Source organism: Camponotus floridanus, unplaced genomic scaffold (assembly GCF_003227725.1).
Source record: "Camponotus floridanus strain SB8 unplaced genomic scaffold, Cflo_v7.5 scaffold77, whole genome shotgun sequence".
Taxonomy (NCBI): domain Eukaryota; kingdom Metazoa; phylum Arthropoda; class Insecta; order Hymenoptera; family Formicidae; genus Camponotus; species Camponotus floridanus.
In genome coordinates, this window is record NW_020229846.1 from 782509 (window position 1) to 803446 (window position 20938).

Sequence of the window (20938 nt, forward strand, 5' to 3'; positions counted from 1 at the left end):
GGGATATTTGTATTCGTACATACCGAGTGCTATCAAACGTATATCCGCTTCATGGAATAATCATGCGATACACATGTAACAACGTTTTATTATTAATGAGCAAAACGGAATAAATATTAAGGAGGATGAATATTAAATCAACAAGGCCGCAAGTGATATGAAACATATATTAGAGTCGTACATCATTCCGCGAATCCCAGGAATCCCATGAAATGCTATGAACAAATCGCGGATGTCAATGAGACACGAATATTAATCGAATTAATTGCATTAAATCGGATAAATTGGACGCTAATTGGACGATAAGGATGATAATTCTTAGTTCGATGTTATTTTTTTCGGCGTTTTGAGGAAAAAAAGAAATGCACTTTCGAGGAGGGATGGCCACTCGAGTGAAAGGACACGCGGCACGTGCTGCCATTTAAAATGACACCCGCATCGCGGGTGTTTCCCCGCCACGTCGTTTCAGGTTTCTAATGTGGGCCAAACTCGCAGCATCCGAGTCAAACCTGTTTTCACTCCTGTATGAGCATCGGAGTACTTTCGTCTCCGAAAAAGGAAATCGTAGAACGGTATAGTTCACGATTACAGTCGGCTTAAGGGGACGTTCCCTCACTGAACGGTGAACTCTTACACGATTACAGCGCCCTCATCTAATCCTCATCCCGTATCTCTCTCTATCACATTATTTATAAAGAAGATATATTGCTTTTTTCACTCTACTTTACCGATATTTTAGGTATATACGGATTGAAATTTTCGGAAGAATGCTATTTATTAATTAGGCAATTAAATTCAGTTTTTATAATTTGACAATGTTCTACGGTGCAGTACACAATCGTGGAAACTACTGGTTTACGCATAAGAGCTATAAGAATTTTATAAGAAGCTAATATTTGTACAAGTTGACAGCTATGACGCCATGTTGATTTAAGAAGTCGATAAATAAAAATGTAATTTTATTTCCTTATTTTCTTTTTTAATATAAAATCTTATACTGTATAGAGTTTTCACGTGTCCATTTGCGTGTATACTTCAATTCTGGAGAAGGATTTTTAATTCTATATAGGCAATAAAAAATGACACACTTCCGAAAATTACGGTATTTTCGTCGGTAAAAAAGTACGCTTGAGGGATTCTCTTAAAATAGAAAATTCAAACGTCGCGATCGAAGACCTGTTTCTGCTTCTCTATCTCTAATCTTAATTTATTTCTCTCAGTCTTGCGTGAAATATCATAACGTGTATTTAGCCAATGGAGTAATACGTATTAGAGTTGATTTCATTTTCTTTAGAATAGAGAGCGTTGAAATTCTCCCCGTGTTATATTAATATACGAAGTATTCCGCGAGATGTGCTCGAGTATGGCAATCCGCCCTACTTCGAGAAGAGGCGGCGTCTTACCGTTATTACGGTGTTGCATACACACAATAAGTTACAAGTAATCACAGCGAGTATAATAAACGTGTGCAACAAAGTGCCCTGCGGTTTCGAGACACGTCTCATCAGTTATTGTTGCGCCGAGTTAACGCGACTAATTGTAGATATAACGATGCGCGCGGATGCATTGTAAGCTTACATTAAACATGGTGCTTATGCGACTTACGTAACTGTTTATGTCTGAAGTTCAGGTCTCATTTAATCGCGTGTTCACATCCGAGAACGCTCTCTCGGCGAGCCTCGTGTAATTCTCAAAAACGATTACCGCCTCGTCTCGTTACTGTCGTCTCGTAACTGTTTACGAAACTTGGGTTACAAAACTGTTACGATGCTCTTCACACAGTTTCCTCTTCGCACTAGTGCTATATTAAATAAAATAATTTTCAAAATATGCACAGATTGCTACATATACCATCTCTTTATCGCCTCGTTTCATGCGTCTCTTTTAACGAAAATTTTGTTGGAGAGTTTTGTAATTTTTTTTACTTCAAGATGATGATTTGAAATAATTAATGTAAATTTTGAGGGTCATATTAAAAGGCCATTTACGTTTTACTATCAGTTATATTTTAATATATTTTTGTATAAATAACAGCGTATAAAAGATAAAGAGAAAGAGCGAAAAAGAGAGAGAAAGAGGGAGAATGTCACAACGTATTTCGTCGTTTGTGATAATTATAGCGTAAATGCATTATTCTGGCATGCTAAGCTTGTATCCATCTGTCACATTCCGAAGAGGTTCATTGCACTAGGATCTACCGTGGCACTAATCGTCGATTAATAATTCCCAATGCTCGATTCAATATTTTAACACAATTAACGAAAATAGCAACGTTCGTATTTTAATACACACACACACACTGAGAAAAATCGTTTGATTGTATCAACAAGACGTATATGATTGAAGGCATTTTGATTAAACCAAACAAAAATTTCTAGTTATCATGAGTTATCAATTTCAAGTTATCAAGACTCGATTTTTTATAACTAAAACGTTTAATAGATTTTACTCTTAGGATTTGGTTAGTATTTTCTATTGGATCTATAAAATTTCTTGTTACATTAATTTCTTTGCTTGTCGCTAAGCGGCAAGCCACTCTTAACTTAACTCGTATTCAATATTTGCCATGAAATGTATATAAAGAACTAGTATTAACATTAAATCCAAAATATATTTTCTTTCTCTTACGAGTAGTAGTGCCAGAAAGAAGACGCTAGATAGTGCCAGAAAGAAGACGCTCTGTGATTGTGTTTGAGCTGCATCCTCTTCTTGCATCACTCTTTATCAGTTTAATTTCTAACAAACTGAATTTAAAATAATTTATTCAATAATCTGAATTGAATTTATTCAATAATCTTGTTGGAATTCAAAATATTAAGACTTTTGAGATTAGAACAAATTTTAGACGACTTGGTGCTGGGGAATTTAGTATTATTAATCAGAAAATTTGGTAAATTTAACAGGAAGAAATTAATCGGATTCATCTGGTAATTCCTAACAAGAATTATGGTTCGTCCATTTTCCAACAGACATATTGGTTGAATCTACCAGAATTCTAATTAATGCAACCAGATTTTTTTCTCAGTGCACATAATTATTAATATAATCTGTATAAAAAAATATAATAAAACTTTATGCAAGTTTGTTTAAGAAAATATATGTATATAAATGTGCCTTATTTTTTGATAATTAATTCTTTAAAATAATTAATTTTAATACTTTTTTCAAATATGTGTTATACATACATACATATACGCATCTCGATGTGGTGGTTCATATTTCCGCCTTCGCGATTCGGATAAATTTGTTTTCCGGATTCGCTTTGCAGGAAAAAAATGTCGTTCGTCATGAAATATTCAACTACGAGAAGAAAAAATAATTTCCGCGCTTCTATTTTCTCGTTTTTATATAAGATACAGCAATGAAAAATATCAAAATAACACGTTGGCAATTCATAAGCTTTTCATGCCAGTATACGCTCATGTATTTTACAGTAAAAATATTTGTCCCGAGTATCCAGTTTACGTGCTAATAATGCATCCACCTGTAATGCATAACATAAAACAATTCGCACAGTAATTTTATGAATAATCTCGAAGCGAAAAATTTTGATGATGAGTGATCGCTACAATCCTTTTGCTAAATAAATTTATGTATTTCATTAAAATGTTTTACAAATAAACTAAAAATATAATTGTGCTATATTGATATAACAGAAATTAACAAAATCTACAGATATAAAGAAATATAATCTAAAGAAATAAATCTAAAAATATAAAGAAATTAACAAAATCTTTCTTAATCTCTTAATGTTGATGAATCCAGTTAACTTTTGTGTATTAAAATCGCGCGCAATGAAATAATTTTTTGTCATAATTCTGATAAAATGTCATTAGCGTAAATTTTCTCTCAGTCTTCAGAATCCGATGACGGATGGTTTCCATCATGTCGCGCGTCATGATACTCATTTGCAAACTAGTTCAAGGGACCGAGCTACCAGGCAGGGCGCGGGAGAAAGGAGGCTCCGGAAGCCCTTGGTCTTTTGAGGATCGCGCGGGCGCGGACTAAATAGCCAATTCCACCGCTTTGTCGTGGACGAGGTCCGCAAGGCGCGCTTCAAATGCAAATACGGAGAACGCCGGGCGCACAAATCGACCGGCTTAACCGCTCCGCCAGTCGGCGGCAGCCAAGTATGAGGCCCGATAAAAAGGGGAAAGGCAATTTCCTACTCGTCCGCAGAGCTCGCGGAAGTGGACGGGAATTTCGTATAAACGCGGAGGTAAAAAAAATATTAAGGAAAATGTCAACCGGCAGACTATACGCGAGGAAAATTACGAACTCGCGACAAATTTTGAAACGAGTCTCGAGAATAACGCGAAATGATGAAAGGATCTACGCAGGAATGGGCTCATAGCGTGGTCTATAATATGATTTGTCTCTACCGTTTTTCAAGAGAACGTTAATGTAATCGAGAAAATTGTTAAGATCTTGAAAATTTTCGACTAAATTGGAGTTCGTGCACTGAGAAAAATCGTTTTATTGTACCAACAAGACGTATATGATTGAAGGCATTTTGGTTAGGTTAGGTTAGTTAAATCAAACAAGAATTTCTAGTTATCATGATAAGACTCGATTTTTTATAACTAGAACGTTTAATAGATTTTACTATAAGGATTTGGTTAGTATTTTCTGGTTGGATCTATAAAATTTCTTGTTACATTAATTTCTTTGCTTGCCGCTAGGCGGCAAGCCACTCTTAACTTAACTCTTATTCAATATTTGTCATGAAATGTATATAAAGAACTAGTATTAACATTAAATCCAAAGTATATTTTTTTCTCTTACGAGCAATAGTACCAAAAAGAGGACGCTGGCTCTCTGATTGTGTGTGTTTGAGCTGTATCCTCTTCTTGCATCACTGTTTATCAGTTTAATTTCTAACAAACTGAATTTAAAATAATTTATTCAATAATCTGGATTGAATTTATCCAATAATCTTGTTGGAATTCAAAATATTAAACAGACTTTTGAGATTAGATGGAAAAAATTTTAGACGACTTGGTGCTGGGAAGTTTAGTATTATTAAAGTTAAGTTTAGTATTATACCTTATCTAACCTAACCTAACCTAACCAGAAAATTTGGTAAATTTTCAGGAAGAAATTAACAGGAAGAAATTAATCAGATTCATCTGGTAATTCCTAACAAGAATTCTGGTTCGTTCATTTTCCAACAGACATACTGGTTGAATCTACCAGAATTTTAATTAATGCAACCAGATTTTTTCTCAGTGTCTGATATTTTGTACACACATATATTGAGTTTAATTTTGCAAGCGAATCAGCAAATTTCTCAAACGTAAGTAATATTTTCCTACGAAAAGAAGAACATTGAGAAAGTGTATATATGCGTTTTTTTCGTAAGATCAACACGATTACATTTACATACACGATTTTTCATTCTGAAATCTGCTACTGGATATCTAAAACAGATGAGATATTTCGTTTCCCTGGTGGTTTCTGGTTTTGGCAATATCGATTTAACGGAGAAATATTCGATATCAACCGAATGTTGCGTTCACACAGACAAGATAAACTATTCCGAGAATAGTGCAATAGAAAAGAGAATTTCGGTATATTTGTTAATCCGCAAAGTTGTTTTTTCATTCGAATTTAATCTAAATCACAACATGATACAATGAAGTAAAAAATTAATAAATTTAGAATAAATGTAAGCAAAAAAAACTCTTATCACTTTGATATATATTATATTAACGTATAATAATGTATTCTTAATTTTTTACATGATAACTAATTATTTTATTATTAAAGAAAAAACTTTTTTTATTAAAACTTTTCTATTAAAACTTTTGTTAAAACGCTTGTTTAAATAATTTTATTGATAAGAATTACCATAAACGATATTTATCGCGTTTGAAACGATGATAAATAGATTGCAAATGCAAAATTTTAAATGTACGCGAAATATATGAAAGTGTCGCGTATTTTTACGCTTTATATATTAGATTTAAATATTATTTCACATTTCGATTCAATGACAGATGGAGTTTCTCCTCTCTCTCCCTCTTGGAAACAATTTTATAATATCGTGCCACGCGATATTACAGCCGAATTAAGCGACGCAATTAAAAAGTTAATCAGCTGCGTATGCACGGTCGGTTTAAATATTATCCGCGCAGTTCCGCATAACGAAATTCCATATCTCACGGTTGGTAGGATTGCAGAAGAATGAGAGAAAAAGAAGGCTGAGCATGCCAGATGGATTTTTCGTGACCTGGTTTCCTGGGTTCCCCTTCTCTAGCGAAACGAAATTGAAAGAAATGCAATTTTAATTACTGCCGATGTCACTTGAATCCCTGCGAATTGCCTCTATATTTCCGTTATATTGAATTTTCAATATTCATATCTACAAAATTTTGACGCTAAATTAAAAATCTATTATTTTTGAAACGTCAATATTTTTCACAAGTAATTATATAACGTTAATATCTTTCCATTCTCTATATGAATTTTGTTAAATGCTTTATCGAAGAGAGAAAAAATCGTTAATATCCTCTTTTATGCAATATGTTGAATATGCTTCTAAAGCAGTTAAATATTTTTCTCGCCAATGTACCTGTCATATATTTTTCTGCATAATATTAAAATATTCCGATTGCGTGTTCTCTGGTGCAAAATTAATTGCGAAACATTCTCAGAGAAATCGATCCCGAAATAATCGTTTGCACGAGCAATCGCGATGATAAAAGCTACATAAAATTGTTTTCGGCGCATTTGACACATTATCGTAAAACCGCTATCGAATCGTTTGACTTATTGCTTCACATTATTTGGTTCGATTCGAAATGGTTCATCCATCGAAATGCATTGTGCAATAGCTGTGGAGGAAAAAACGTCGATGGATAGGAAATAGCAGCATGTCGCTGTCAAATCGGTTTACGCAACTTCGTGTAAGCTCTTTAACCGTATCCCGTTGCTATTTTTCCAGAAAAAAAAGAATACAAAACAAAAAAAGAGGAGAAAAAACAGAAAAACAAACGGACAGGCCGGCTTGAAAGTAGCTGACGGGCGACAGTTTCTTTCATCTCCCCCGCCAGCCAAAGAGAATTGGAGTGGAAGCGCAATGGCAGGAGTGACGCGCGAGTTAAAGGGGGTTAATCCATTACGGTTACTGTTAGGGCACGTGAAATACATGATCCGTGCTCATGAAAACAACACGCGGTGCGCGCGAATACGTTGTTGCGGCCATTCACGCTCGTGTAAAGAATTATCGTGACTTTCACAAGCGTGATCGACTAGGCATCCTCCGCTCCGCTGTTTTTTATTCATGTCGAATACAGGGTGGCCCCGAATGTTTCAGCCAAACTTTGAGATCTTATAGGAAATTTAATTCTGAACAAAAAATTTCTTATAAACATGGGTCGAAAAATGCTTCCTTAAGAAGTTATCGCTCAAAAATCTCTCATGAAGAAAGAGCAAAAGGTGAAAAAAAAAATGAAATAAAAAGAAAATAAAACTAAATAAATTTCTTGAAAAACGTCTTTATTCATTTTCTACTATTACGTGCTATTACTAAAATATTAGTTTAAAAAAAAATTAATTTATTTTCATAAAAGAAAAAAATTTTTATTTTTTATTTTTATCGTTTTTTTTCAAGAAATTTATTTAGTTTCATTTTCTTTTCACTTTTTGCTCTTCCTTCATCAGAGGTTTTTGAGCGATAACTTCTTAAGGAAGCATTTTTCGACCCATGTTTATAGGACATTTTTTGTTCAGAATTAAATTTCCTATAAGATCTTAAAGTCTGGCTGGAACGTTCGCGGCCACCCTGTATATACAACATGACGATGATATGTAACGCAAAGAAAACTCGAAGCTTTAAATAACTAATATTTTAATAAAGATTAATTTAAAAAGCCGTGAATAATTGGAAAATATCGAACATAAAAGTTCGAGCATATAAAATTCTATATGCATTCTCGACGTGTATTATTGCTCGTAATTAATCATATTACTCTCATCGTTTATTAATTAAGAGAAAATTTCAATTATAGTTGAATAATAAAACTGTTATTAAAGTATAAAAAAGGCGTTTAATAACTGTAATAAGCTCTTAATTTGACGATTCTAGTGTGAAAAAAATGTTCGATGAATATGTATAATTAATAATATAAATTAATAATGAATTAATGTGTGTAATAATATAATAAATAATATAAATTAACAATGAAAATGTTATATAATTCTTGCGTTCCTTCACATATCTACATAACGTTGATTTTATCTCGAGTGCACTTTTTCAACTTCCCAACTCTCGCGCGTTTCGCGGCTGTCATGTAAACGAAATTTTTACATCGCCCGGCTTTCGCGTGGACATTTCGTACTAATCCAAACGCCTCGTAAATATTTCCCTCGTAAAAATGTGCCGGGTCCTTCGCAAATTGCGAGCAACCGAAAAATGCACTCTACATACGTTTAGTTTTTCTATGCATAATAACTTCGTTACGGGAGGATATAAATGATAAATATAGCGAAAAGAGCGCGCTATGTAAATATATTGAATTATATGATATGAATAAATTATTTCATAAGTTTTATACAGTCGTAAATATTATAAATAAAAATAAAAAATGTAAAATGTAGGCTTTGGTATATGATTCCAAAATCTTGTTATGAATGCAGTATCACACCGCGAATCATTCGGTCTTGCTCCAGATTTGCTTTTGCATACAACGCAAACTCCATTTTCTCTCTCTCTCTCTCTCATCTAGGCAAACACTTTAAGTTCGTTCAAGTTATGACAAGAGAGGCATGTATATCGAATTTCGGGCGTCCAGAGACGAAAGATATTCTTGATCAAACAAACAAGTTGTCTAATATGTACCGTGCAACTAACTGTATTAATAACGCGTGAGAAGCTTCCATCTTTGAAAGGAAATATTATCGATTCTGACTCCTTCATGTTGAACGTAAATAAATTTTAAATAAATAAAAAAATAATTTAAAATAGAAATAAAATATTTTCTCTCTTTCTCTTTCAATACAATTTTTAGAGCGTTTCGCTGCTATATAACATCGAAGTTTCTTAATTTTTTATTTTACTATGTGTGATATACATTTTACTATGTGCAATATACATCACCCATTAAATCATACGAGCAAAGGATCTTATTTCCGGACATAAAGATTGTCGGATCAAGCGACACTCACGATCTCTCTCGTAAAATCTGTGACTCTCGAGTAATAAAAAATCGCGTTTCACTTGATGTAATGTCCACTTTGCGAGCACAAAGACTGAGACTGTTCATTACTTTTCCAAGGTGATTCTTTTTCCATAGTAATCGTTGCCATATTGTCATTTGCTGATTTCTTTATGGAGCCTGATTAATTCGCGCAATTTATAATAAAAATATTTCATCGCTGATTATCCTCATTCTTTTATTATATATTTAATGATTTGACATAAAAAAATAAATATTTTGAGCAAAAGTTACAATTTTAAATATTTGGATTATTAAACAAATATTTTAATATTCCAAGTAGATTATATAGCTATTATGAAAAATAATATAACAGAGTGAAAAATATTTCATTCATTAACCTTTAAATCTACAAAGAAAAATTATATATTTTCATTTAACATTCTTCTCTTTATTTTACATTTTATAGATGAAGGCGAAATATTTCGTTAAAAAAAAAAATAAAAAAGCTACTTTCCGCATTTGCTGCACTCGAGATAAAGCTGAGATGGGAATAAAAAAACACACACACATACGAAATCGGTTAGCTCTCTTATCTTTTTGTCGTCATTTCATCCCTCTTTGTCATTTTGTGGTGATGTTTGTTCAGCCGCTAAATGATGTCTACCTTCTCTTCTCTTGATGAATCCTCATGGTTTCTTTCACTCGCTGCCTCTCCTCTACCGCGCTCTCGTTGCAGTTGCCATTTGTGTGCACGATATCTGTGATTATGTGCAATGGCTCTTAATGCATTTTAGTTTTCAGCGTGACGTTCAACATTAATTATTAAAGATAATAACGCAAAAGAGATACGCGATTATACATTTCACATTATGTAGTTTTCGAATATTTAATGTTCCTATTAATAATCACCAATATTTTCCAAGCAATAGCACGTTTTAGTATTTCATACCATGTCAAATATTTATAAGAAATTTAATATATACAGGGTGGGGAAAAAGTATGGAAGCAAACAATTATTTCCGAAACTATTCATTTTTCGACAAAATGTCTTATTGTTAGACATAATTTTTATGGTATGAAAAGATGTATTATGTGGCATAGACGGCATAACCTTGAAATGACCCTTACGAGCTGCATACAAATAACGTAAAAAATTTCAAATGGAACTCGTCAGTTTTTGTTACAGATTCTTGTAGCTGATGTCGAAACGTTTACAAAACACTGCATATGAGCCCTATTCCCTTAAAAACACTCCCAGTTACGAAACAATTGTGATAATTCGTATCGACGAAATTGAAAATAGACAAGGTCCGATGATTTGGTTATTTATTATTCCAGCCCATACGTTGATTTTGTCACGATGCTGTGTGTGTTTTTCGTGTATCCAATGGGGGTTTTCGTCACTCCAATATCTACAATTGTGCCTATTCACACTTCCGGTTATTTCAAAAGTGGCTTCGTCTGAAAAAACTATTTTCTTATGCAAGTCATCCGTCTCAAATTTTGCCAACATTGTTTCACAAAATTCAAGTCGTCGATCAAAATCATCTTCGGCTAATTCCTGCACAAAAGTCATTTTGTAAGGGTGAAATTTATTTTTTTTTAGAATCTTCGCAACTGATTTTTTATCGATCTCGTTATAACCTGCAGCTTTGCGTGTTGATGTATGCGGATTTTCGATGAAACTCTGCAATACTTCTACCGCTTTATCATCATTTGTTACAGAAGCTGGCCTTCCTACTTTTGGCTGACCTTCCTTACTTATCCTTTACGGAACCTGTTTCATTAAATCGTTGAATTGTCTTAGCAACGGTAGATCTTACTATGCCCGGTTGTCCGATTCGAAAAGTTTCATTAAACAAAACTGTAACTTCATCGTGAGTTCTTTCATTCTCACCCCAACCACGCATCATCAACAGCGATATTCGCTCTCGTTCTGTTAATCGGGCCATCGTGAAAATAACATTTGAAATTACAGAAATGAAAATCAGTAACAATTCCTATGATAGAAAACGACAAAAATAGCAAATTTTCAAAACACAATATCCGAAACTTGTATGCCAATTGACACTACTTTTTTAAGGATAAAATAAATGATAATAATAAATAAGGTAGCGATGATCAAGAAATCAAAAAAATTCTATGAATACTCATAGACAGTGTATCATATGACAACAGGTACAATTACATGTTATTAGTGGACGCAACTGAACGTCATGATGCGAAATCAGTAAACAATGTCAATGTGCATACAAATTGTTTGTATCACAATTGTTTCGTAACTGGGAGTGTTTTTAAGGGAATGGGGCTCATATGCAGTGTTTTGTAAACGTTTCGACATCAGCTACAAGAATCTGTAACAAAAACTGACGAGTTCCATTTGAAATTTTTTACGTTATTTGTATGCAGCTCGTAAGGGTCATTTCAAGGTCATGCCGTCTATGCCACATAATACATCTTTTCATACCATAAAAATTATGTCTAAGACATTTTGTCGAAAAATGAATAGTTTCGGAAATAATTGTTTGCTTCCATACTTTTTCCCCACTCTGTATATTTTACATAACTGTGTGTATACATATATATATATATATAATTTTACAAATTTTAATTAATGCATATGTGAAAAAATGGATATATATATATATATATATATATATATATATATTAATTTAAATTTTTAAAATTTAATATTTAGCACACATAAAGACTCTTTTCCCTTTTTCATTGTATTATCGATAAAATACGAAGGTGGTTTGAAAAGTGCAGAGTCAGAAAGATGGCACCACTGTGTATCGAAGTTATTTTCAGTTAGTAGATCATCTCTTGGAATAGTTCATCTCTTGGAAGAACATACACCAAGTTTCAATCAGATCGATCTATTTCTCTGTGTTTGGCGTTCGTTTGAATTGAGGAAGTCGAGTGATTTCCAAAAAAATGGATGAAAGAGAATTTTGCCGCAAAATTGATGGAGTTAAGGTTCCAACTTATTCCACATCTCCCCTATTCTTCAGATTTGGCTACCTCGGATTACTATTTGTTCCCTACTATGAAGAAATGGCTGGCGGAAAGGAAATTTTATTCAAACGAGGAGGTGATTGCGGAAACGAATGCCTATTTTGCAGGGTTACCAATTTTATTTTTCGGAAGGAATCAACTGAAGCAGTATTGGACAAAGAATGTTAGTCTAAAAGGAGACTACATTGAAAAATAAAAAAGGTTTATCCCGAAAAATTAAGTAGTTTTCATTTTTGCACGGACTTTTCAAACCACCCTCGTATATCCCTCCTGTATATATATATATATATATATATATATATATATATATATATATATATATACACATACAGGATGTCCCATTTTAAAATGACGACCTCAAATATCTCCCGAATAATACGTTCTACAGAAAAAGTTGTATGATTTCGAGGAGGCCATAATATGGTACCATTAGTTTGACCTTGAAGAGTCATTTGAAGGTCACATAAAGGTCATTTCAATTTTTTTAAATAGAACACCCTATATATTTTTGCACACTCTTGTAGCTTATCTCGAGAGCTTTCCAAAACACTAATTAAGTTAGTTTTCATTAAGTACTTTCCGAGTTATAAGACTTGAAATCATTTCTTAATTTTACAATATCGTAATATATCTAGTAAAATATTCATTTTTCGATTATCTTGTTTTAATACTTTTATATACAAAATAATGAGAGGAATCAATTAGTCAAGGAGTGCGTTCAAGAATAGGAAATGATAGATTGCGAGGATTAAGTGACATACTGGGCTATTGCACCTCTCCTACCGTGCATTTCCATATGAATCAAATCAACAAGACGGCTCTACGACAACGTTGCCGTACGTGTCGTGCGTAAAATCTAAGCGTCAAAGATTCCATTCGTTGAGTAGTCGTATTTCTTTTCTCGTCCCTCGTCATTTGCGTAGATACGCTCTCATTATACAGGCATCGTATTTTCTTTTTTTTACCCGCGAGGACGGCCACGCCACATACGCGCGCAAGGTCGTCCCTCGGGAATGTCCTTATTACTCTCGACATCGTCGAGCGCATACTTCTCCTTTCCGTCCTTCTCCTCTGCCTCTCGTTCACACTTGCGTTTTTTTTTCCTCCAATTTTTCTCGCCCGGTCGAGCGTTTCCCCGATCGATACGATCGACCACGCTGCCACCGGGTACTGCACGCAACTTTGACGACTCTCACGAGACCCCCGAGACGACCGTCGATATTTCGACGCGTGACACACCCGCTGTCCCGAGTTTATGTTACTCAAACTTATCAAAAATAAAACGAGGGAGATATATATTTAAAGTTGGAAATTTTACAGAGCAGACATACTTCCGAGGAGAGTTCGCGACGCGCGCGTTTCGGACAAGGAAAGCCGTATCGTTCTCGTAAACTTTTGCCCGGCCTCGCCAAGGTTTCCGGCGACGCAACCAACGAAGCCGGAGTTTCAACTCTGAGATATCGCGGCGCGTATCGATCGTATACAGCAGCTGGGAAACTTTGTTACCGGCTCCGTCAGCGTATCCGTTCCACGATGCACGTTTAGGCGACATTACATATGCCCGATTCATATGCCTCGTCACGTTTCTCCTTTTCTATGTGTCCTGCGACTATAGGGGTTCCCTCATCCCCTTGGGTTCGCCTTCCGCAGTTCATCTCTCTCTCTCTCTCTCTCTCTCTCTTTCTCTCTTTGCTTCTGTTAGTCTCTTTTCTTGCGTGGATACGCGCAGGAGATCGAAATTCAAACGCGAATCGCATAATGGGGCGATTTCGCCTTGAAACGTCGACTGGAAATTCTCCTTCCGCCAGATATTGCTCGGCGGCCGATTGATCATCTTTTGGGTAGAGTCGGAGACGCGATTGAAAACGCGACATGTCCCGATGTCTGACTCAAAGGCGATTGTGACGCACGCATAAGAGCTGTTTGTACCGTCGGAGGGATAAAAGGTAAGCAATTTTTCAATACATAAAACGAATAAGTTAAGGCAGACGTGCACCGAAAAAATTGTATTCTTGAAATGTATACTTTATAAGTCCTCTTAATAAATATTCTTAATAAATATTCTTAATAAATAAGAATATATTCTTAATGAATAAGAATATATTCTTAATTTGCGACTTCTACATCACAACTCGATTTTCGTGTGCGCGACATGTTTCTTCATGTGTCGCTACGCGGCGACACCACTCTTAATTTTTCTCGTATTCAATATTTATCATGAAATGTATATAAAGGACTTGTATTAATGTAAGGTCTAAGGTATATTTTTTTCCCTTAGTAGTGGTGCGAAAGAGAGGACGCTGCTCTCACATATAGATTCTCTGTATGCATGTGAGCCGCATCTTCTTTGACATCACTATTTATCAGTTTAATTTCAAGCTGAATTTAAAATAATTTATTTAATCCGGATTCCTTGTTGAGATTCAGAATATTAAAAGATTATTTGAAATTAGACGGAAAGAAACTTTTAGAACAATAATTAAATTTATTTGACTTCAACAAAATTTATTAAATCCAAAGAAATATTTTTCTCTGTGCATTAACAATATCTCTTTAGAAGATTTTCCTCTTAACTTAAGAGGATGCTCTTGGCGCCTATTTTAGTGGTATATATTCTTAAGATAAAAGATGGCATATTCTTAAGTTAAGAATACAATTTTTTCGGTGCGGTCATTGACATTTGAACGCTCGATGATTTCGCGACTAATAACTCAATTTCACTCAAGATCAATGAGCATTTCAATGTTTAGTTCTTCAGAAAACATTCACATTTTATTTATGTTTCTTTTTTAATTATAGCGTTCAAATTCAATAATTATATACGTATTACTTTTTTTTATTTTTTGATAAATTAAAAAAAAATTGAAGAGGATTAAAATTTTTTTCAGACATTCTTTTTCAGACATTTTTCAAACAAAATATATTGCTACGTGTGTATATGTGTGAATTTATTTTATATATATATTACAATACATAAGACCCATTTACCCACATAAGAATCATTTCACTATTTGTTTTATTTGTAACTAAATCTATTGCTTATTAGTGATAATAGACTGATTTTATTTAAAAGTATATATATATTTATATAAGTAAAATATTCTAAATAACAGTATCACAATAATTATAATAATTATAATAATTATAATAATAGTAAAAAAGAAGCTATATTGAATAAAAAAGAAATATATTTCATGTTTTATTTTTTCATATTTTATATCAAAATAATTATATATTTTGTATACAAAATATATAAAATCAACATAATCTACAATGTATAATCGATGAAATTGATACGCGTTATTCAGTTAGATTGGAAAAGAAAGCTCTCTTTGCTGATCCGTGATATAACAGTGTTCTCGCGTTATATTGCATTGCCAATCGGATGCAAATTACTCCCGCGATTTTTGCAATGTTTAATTGTGAACACGAGCACGCACGGCCCAATTTTAATTCACCGTGACGATCGAGTGCTCGTGTACTCCGTCAGCAAACTGCGAGCCATCAGTTCGATTGCATTAATCCCGAAATAGCCGCGTCCACCACGTCCGAATGCTATTTGTCGGGTAACGTGTTTATGCGCGATGTGTCGTGTGTGATTCGACTATAATCCGAATTGCGAGATCTTCTTCTCTTCCTCTTGTTGATTGATATATTATTATTCTATATCGATTTGAAAATTTTCCGTAAAATTTTACACAACTTTTAAAAACGTGCACGCAAACTCTTCTTCCTTTTTCAACGCATTCAAAAAAATATTGTCATGCATTGAAATCCTTTCGATTTGAAATATGACAGATGTATCTAAAATATAGTAAGAATTTATGACGATAACGAGATAATAATTGAAGCATCGATGCATAATGTTTCGCATCTGTCGTTGCGCGATGTAATTGCATCCCCTGCATTATGTCGTGTAAAACGCTTTGCCATCGCATCGTCGATAATACGCCGCGAAATTAGTCAAACGCCAATATTAATCTATCCGTGCTGTGAAAATCATTATATCAAACATTAACAAGTTTGACGGCTCTTTTAACGGAGAGAGTGCTCTCGACGCGCGTTACGCACGAAACGTGAATGACACGCCAAAATGAAAGTTCGGTAACACGTTACGTTTTTGTTCGCCTTTTACTCGCGCATGCAGCGTAATCAATATCAGACGATACCTCTCCTATAGAGGACGGATTTTTAAACATTCAATGAACGCGATTAAAAAACTGATACCGCACAATTATCGAGACAGCGGAATTTATATTCATGGTCATGCCGTTTGTGTGTTCTGCGTATATATATTCATAAATTTAATTAAGGTAAAAAACAGAAAATTTCACCATATGTATGTGCCTTAATTAAATTATAAATCAATCGCATTTAGTTGGACCGCAAACAATTACTCAATGTATATTAACTTTTGTGTGCTGAAAACTGATATTAAAATGCAAATAAAATACGTTTTTTTTCGAAATAACTTTATTTGGAAAAAAAAAAAAAAATATATATATATATATATATATATATATATATAATGCTTGCAATTTTTCTTCTTTTTTTTAATTTTTAATTCAACATGTAAAATTTCATATATATATATATATATATATATATATATATATATATATGATTCGATGCATATACACATGTCATTTACGCGTTTCAAAATCTCTCCGAGATGGGGGATAAAACGATAATTTTCCGACGCTTATTCTGCTGATGAAATCAAACAATTCATTTGTAAGTTTCATCACAATTAGTTTGTAGGTTTTGAATTCGCCTTTAAGCCTACTCGAGCGTGGCAAATGTATACGTATAATGGTAGATAATTTTGGCTAATTAATTTGCACGTTCTTGACGTGCGAATTTGATTTTTCAATTTTAAACAAAAAACAGTACCCGCTTTCGTTTTAATCTTCTTTTTCACGATCATCTGGAAAAGCACGAATCGCCTCCGGGAATGCTGTTCGTTTAATTAGTAATACAAGCCAGGAAGTCTGTTATCAACGTCGGCTAATCATATAATTATGAAATTATAAAATAAATGAAAGTTGAGAGAAATTTTCTTTATTAATTTAATTGTGTTGTCACTCATTTTATCACAATTATTGTTGTTTGTGTTTTCATTGCTACTCTTAAACATAGGATTTTTATTCAGATACGAGAGACTTTATAAAAATTTGGCTGTATTGATCTTGAAAATATAGAAATCGTGTTGTTGCACACGAAGCATGTCTCAAATGTAACGCGAATCGTACGAAACAACTGCGGCAAAGAAATTAAACGCCATCACGCGAAGGACACTTTTTACTGCAACCCTTATTTTGCTACTTTTATTCACCCCACGGACCAAGTCCAATTACCATCAGTAGTCCTTTTCCCCTTTCCACGTCCACGTGCAACTCTCTTTGAGTTGCCATCTAATATTTCTCTGTCATAATAAACATTGAGAGCATCAGCCTCGCATAGATAACAATGGTTTGCGGTGGACAAAGAAACTCGTGCTATTAATAGAGCGATCCCTCGTCCATCTGACAATTAACCCCTTTCGAAATCCCGATTCCTCACTTTCTTGAAAATCGACGCGCCTCAAAAGGATTGCTTCTACCTTTTCCGACAATGGGAAAACGTTCTCGGGCGGTTACTTTCCGAACAAATGCGCGCGTGACTTTTCGATAATTATAGAAAAGTTTATTCTTTAGAAAATTATACATGAATATTTATATAGGGTTTACCAAACGTGTGGAAACCCCTTAATATTTCGAAAAATATGCATTAAAAAAAAATGTTTCATACAAAAGTTATAGGGTTTTATGTGGCGCATTACACAGCAACATTATTATGACCTCGAATAGCGTTGTCAAGGTTATGTGAAGGTCAACATCAATTTTTTAAATGGAACCCTATATTTTTTATCTTGCAGCTTATCTTAAGAGCTTTTCAAAACATTTATAATTAAATATTTTTTTCATTAAGTACTTTTTAAGTTATGAGGCTTGAGCTTGAAATTTCTTAATTTTACATAAACCGTAAAATATCTAGTAAAATATTCATTTTTCGGTTAGCCTACTTAATACTTTTAAGTACAAAATAATGAGAGGAATCAATTAGTGTAAAGAAATCACATAATTATTTCGAAGAAAAAATATGTAATTTGCAATTAACAATTCCATATTTTTTCTTCGAAACAATTATGTGTTTTCTTTACACCAATTCCTCTCATTATTTTGTACATAAAAGTATTAAGGTAGGATAATCGAAAAATGAATATTTTACTAGATATTTTACGGTTTATGTAAAATTAAGAAATTTCAAGCTCAAGCCTCATAACTTAAAAAGTATTGTATACTTGTATACAATACTTAAATACTTTACTGAAAAAATTACTTTAATGAAAAAAATATTTAATGATAAATGTTTTGAAAAGCTCTCTCTCAAGATAAGCTGCAAGATAATGTAATAAAAAATATAGGGTTCCGTTTAAAAAATTGAAGCTGACCTTCACATAACGCTATTCGAGGTCATAATAATGTTGCTGTGTAATGCGCCACATAAAACCCTATAACTTTTGTATGAAACATTTTTTTTAAATGCGTATTTTTCGAAATATTAAGGGGTTTCCCCACTTTTGGTAAACTGTATATTGTGTCATCTTTAATTAAATTAATTATCCATTTTAGCAAACTCAAAGTGCACTATTGTAGAGTTTTTGTTTAAAGAGATATTTCTCTAACAAGAAACTTGGAGTACATGCAGTTCTCTTGTTCGACAGAGAACGCGATTTGATGATATATAATATGCCGGCAGTTCCTGATATAGACAATAGATTTCGAATGTGTGTGCGTGCCTAGATAGCTCCTTATCCGCTCAATAATTAACCTCTTGGCGTAGAAGCTGTTTGAATCAAGTTCGCCGTTTCCATGGAATTCGAGGCAATTTATAATCGCGTGTTTCAACGATATCGAGCTTCATCATTTTAAAGGTTCTCAACTCTTGCCGGATTACGCTTGACTTGTATCTTTGTCCGCAATTAGAAAATTCGCAGACGTCATACTCACCTGTGCATCTGCAAGGATGCGCCGCATCAAGGCCAGGGTGGGGTGCGTTGTGAGGTCATCTTGAAGGGCAAGCGCCTCGCCTTCCTCGTTTAAATGATTCAAAGTCTTAAGAGCTGCAATCAAAGAGAAAAAGGAATTGCTACAAAGATTACAACGGTAAAAATGACAACGTGTGCGCGCGTTTATAATAGAAGGATCAAACATTTTTGAAAAATATATTCGACAAAGAGAAGTGTTGTGACGTTGGTGCATTATTATACAACGTTTTATAACTCGTTTTAGAACACGATTCGGCGATAAGTAATCACTTTGCAAAGATTGCTGGCTGGTAGCGAGCACGATGACCATTGGATTACGCTTAATCCTTTCATCCGAGACGTGCGAGAAGTCCGGGAATTCCCGAGCTCCGGATCCGGACATCGTCCAAGATGGCCGGGTCCTCTCTCGGGCTCATTCGTCTCACATTATCTTCGCCTGGCCGGTGGTACGAACGGCGAGATAATTGAATTCCCGTGGTAGTCGGTTGGCGGTCGTGGTGCCAAGGTGGAAAGGCCCGGAGGGTTGCCAAACTGTTATCGACAAGTTCATGAGAGGAAGCTCGTTTCGCAGAGGCACCTCAGGACAGATGCGTGACTTTCGTTGCCTTCGCTATATCGCGCTCACATCAAACATGCTTCAGCGGAGATCTTATGAATGGAGCAGATATGAGATATCTCGCTCTTTGATATTTTATTATATTTTTAAGTTTGCAAAGTTAGATATTTAGCCTAAGATACTGTTGACACAAATCAGTGAAAGAATTTCGAAGGGTTGCTCTTATTTTTTTTTTAAGGCACACCCATACAGCGCAGACATATTGCAGCAACATTGCAAAAATATGTCTTTACAAGATTGCAACATTGCAGAAAAGTTGCAAAATGTTGCTGCAACATTGCTGCAATATTGCAGCAACGGTAAAATGTCCGCTTGTAGAAATATTGCAATGCAATATTGCAGCAATGTTACGGTGCAACGTATTTGTAATATTAAAACGCGTTTTGCTACAAATGCAGACACCGTTTTAAATTTAATAAATAAACTTTGAAAATATAAAAAATGTTTAAGAAAGGAAAAAATGCCTTTAAAAAACATCTATTAGTTTTTATTAGATGTTTTTTAAATATTTATCTGAATAATATTACATACAATTATTTTACATACATTCGACACCAGGATATTTTAATACGTGCAATAAATGAATTATTTCCTATTTACCCATTCAATTAAAGAAAAATCTGTTTAATATTCTGAAACCCAATGAAGGATCCAGATTATTAAACAAATTATTTGTTTCGAAAGGTTGTTCTTGTTTTTTTTAAGGCACACTCATACGGCACAGAAATATTGCAGCAACATTGCAAAAATATTTCTTTGCAAGATTGCAACATTGCAGAAAGGTTGCAAAATGTTGCTGCAACATTGCAGCAACGGTAAATTGTTTAATAATCTAGATCCCTCATTAGGATTCAGAATATTAAGTAAATCAAGTCAGTTTATCACCAGAAATTAAACTGATACAAGACAAGAAATATAATTACTACATTAATCCTTTGTAGATCTTATATCCATCTTAGATGAATTCGAATACGAGTTAGTTAAATTGGGTGTCGCCATGTAGCGGCAAGTAAAGAAACACAAGTTATACATTTTCGCAGTGTTAAAACGTTG

General features: G+C 33.9%; 1 protein-coding gene across 3 annotated transcripts in view; it reads right to left on the reverse strand.

Annotated features, from left to right (window-relative positions):
* Nucleotides 1-20938, reverse strand: part of LOC105251103 (kazrin) — a 184548-nt gene that overhangs the window by 54921 nt on the left and 108689 nt on the right. For 2 of the 3 annotated variants that reach the window (XM_025414127.1, XM_025414125.1), the window contains one exon: nt 19232-19344. In XM_025414127.1, the coding sequence (XP_025269912.1) occupies nt 19232-19258 (27 nt within the window). In that variant the 5' untranslated portion in view covers nt 19259-19344. Of the gene's footprint in view, nt 1-9825; nt 9920-19231; nt 19345-20938 lie in introns of all 3 variants that reach the window. The other variant, XM_025414126.1, reaches the window with a different exon arrangement.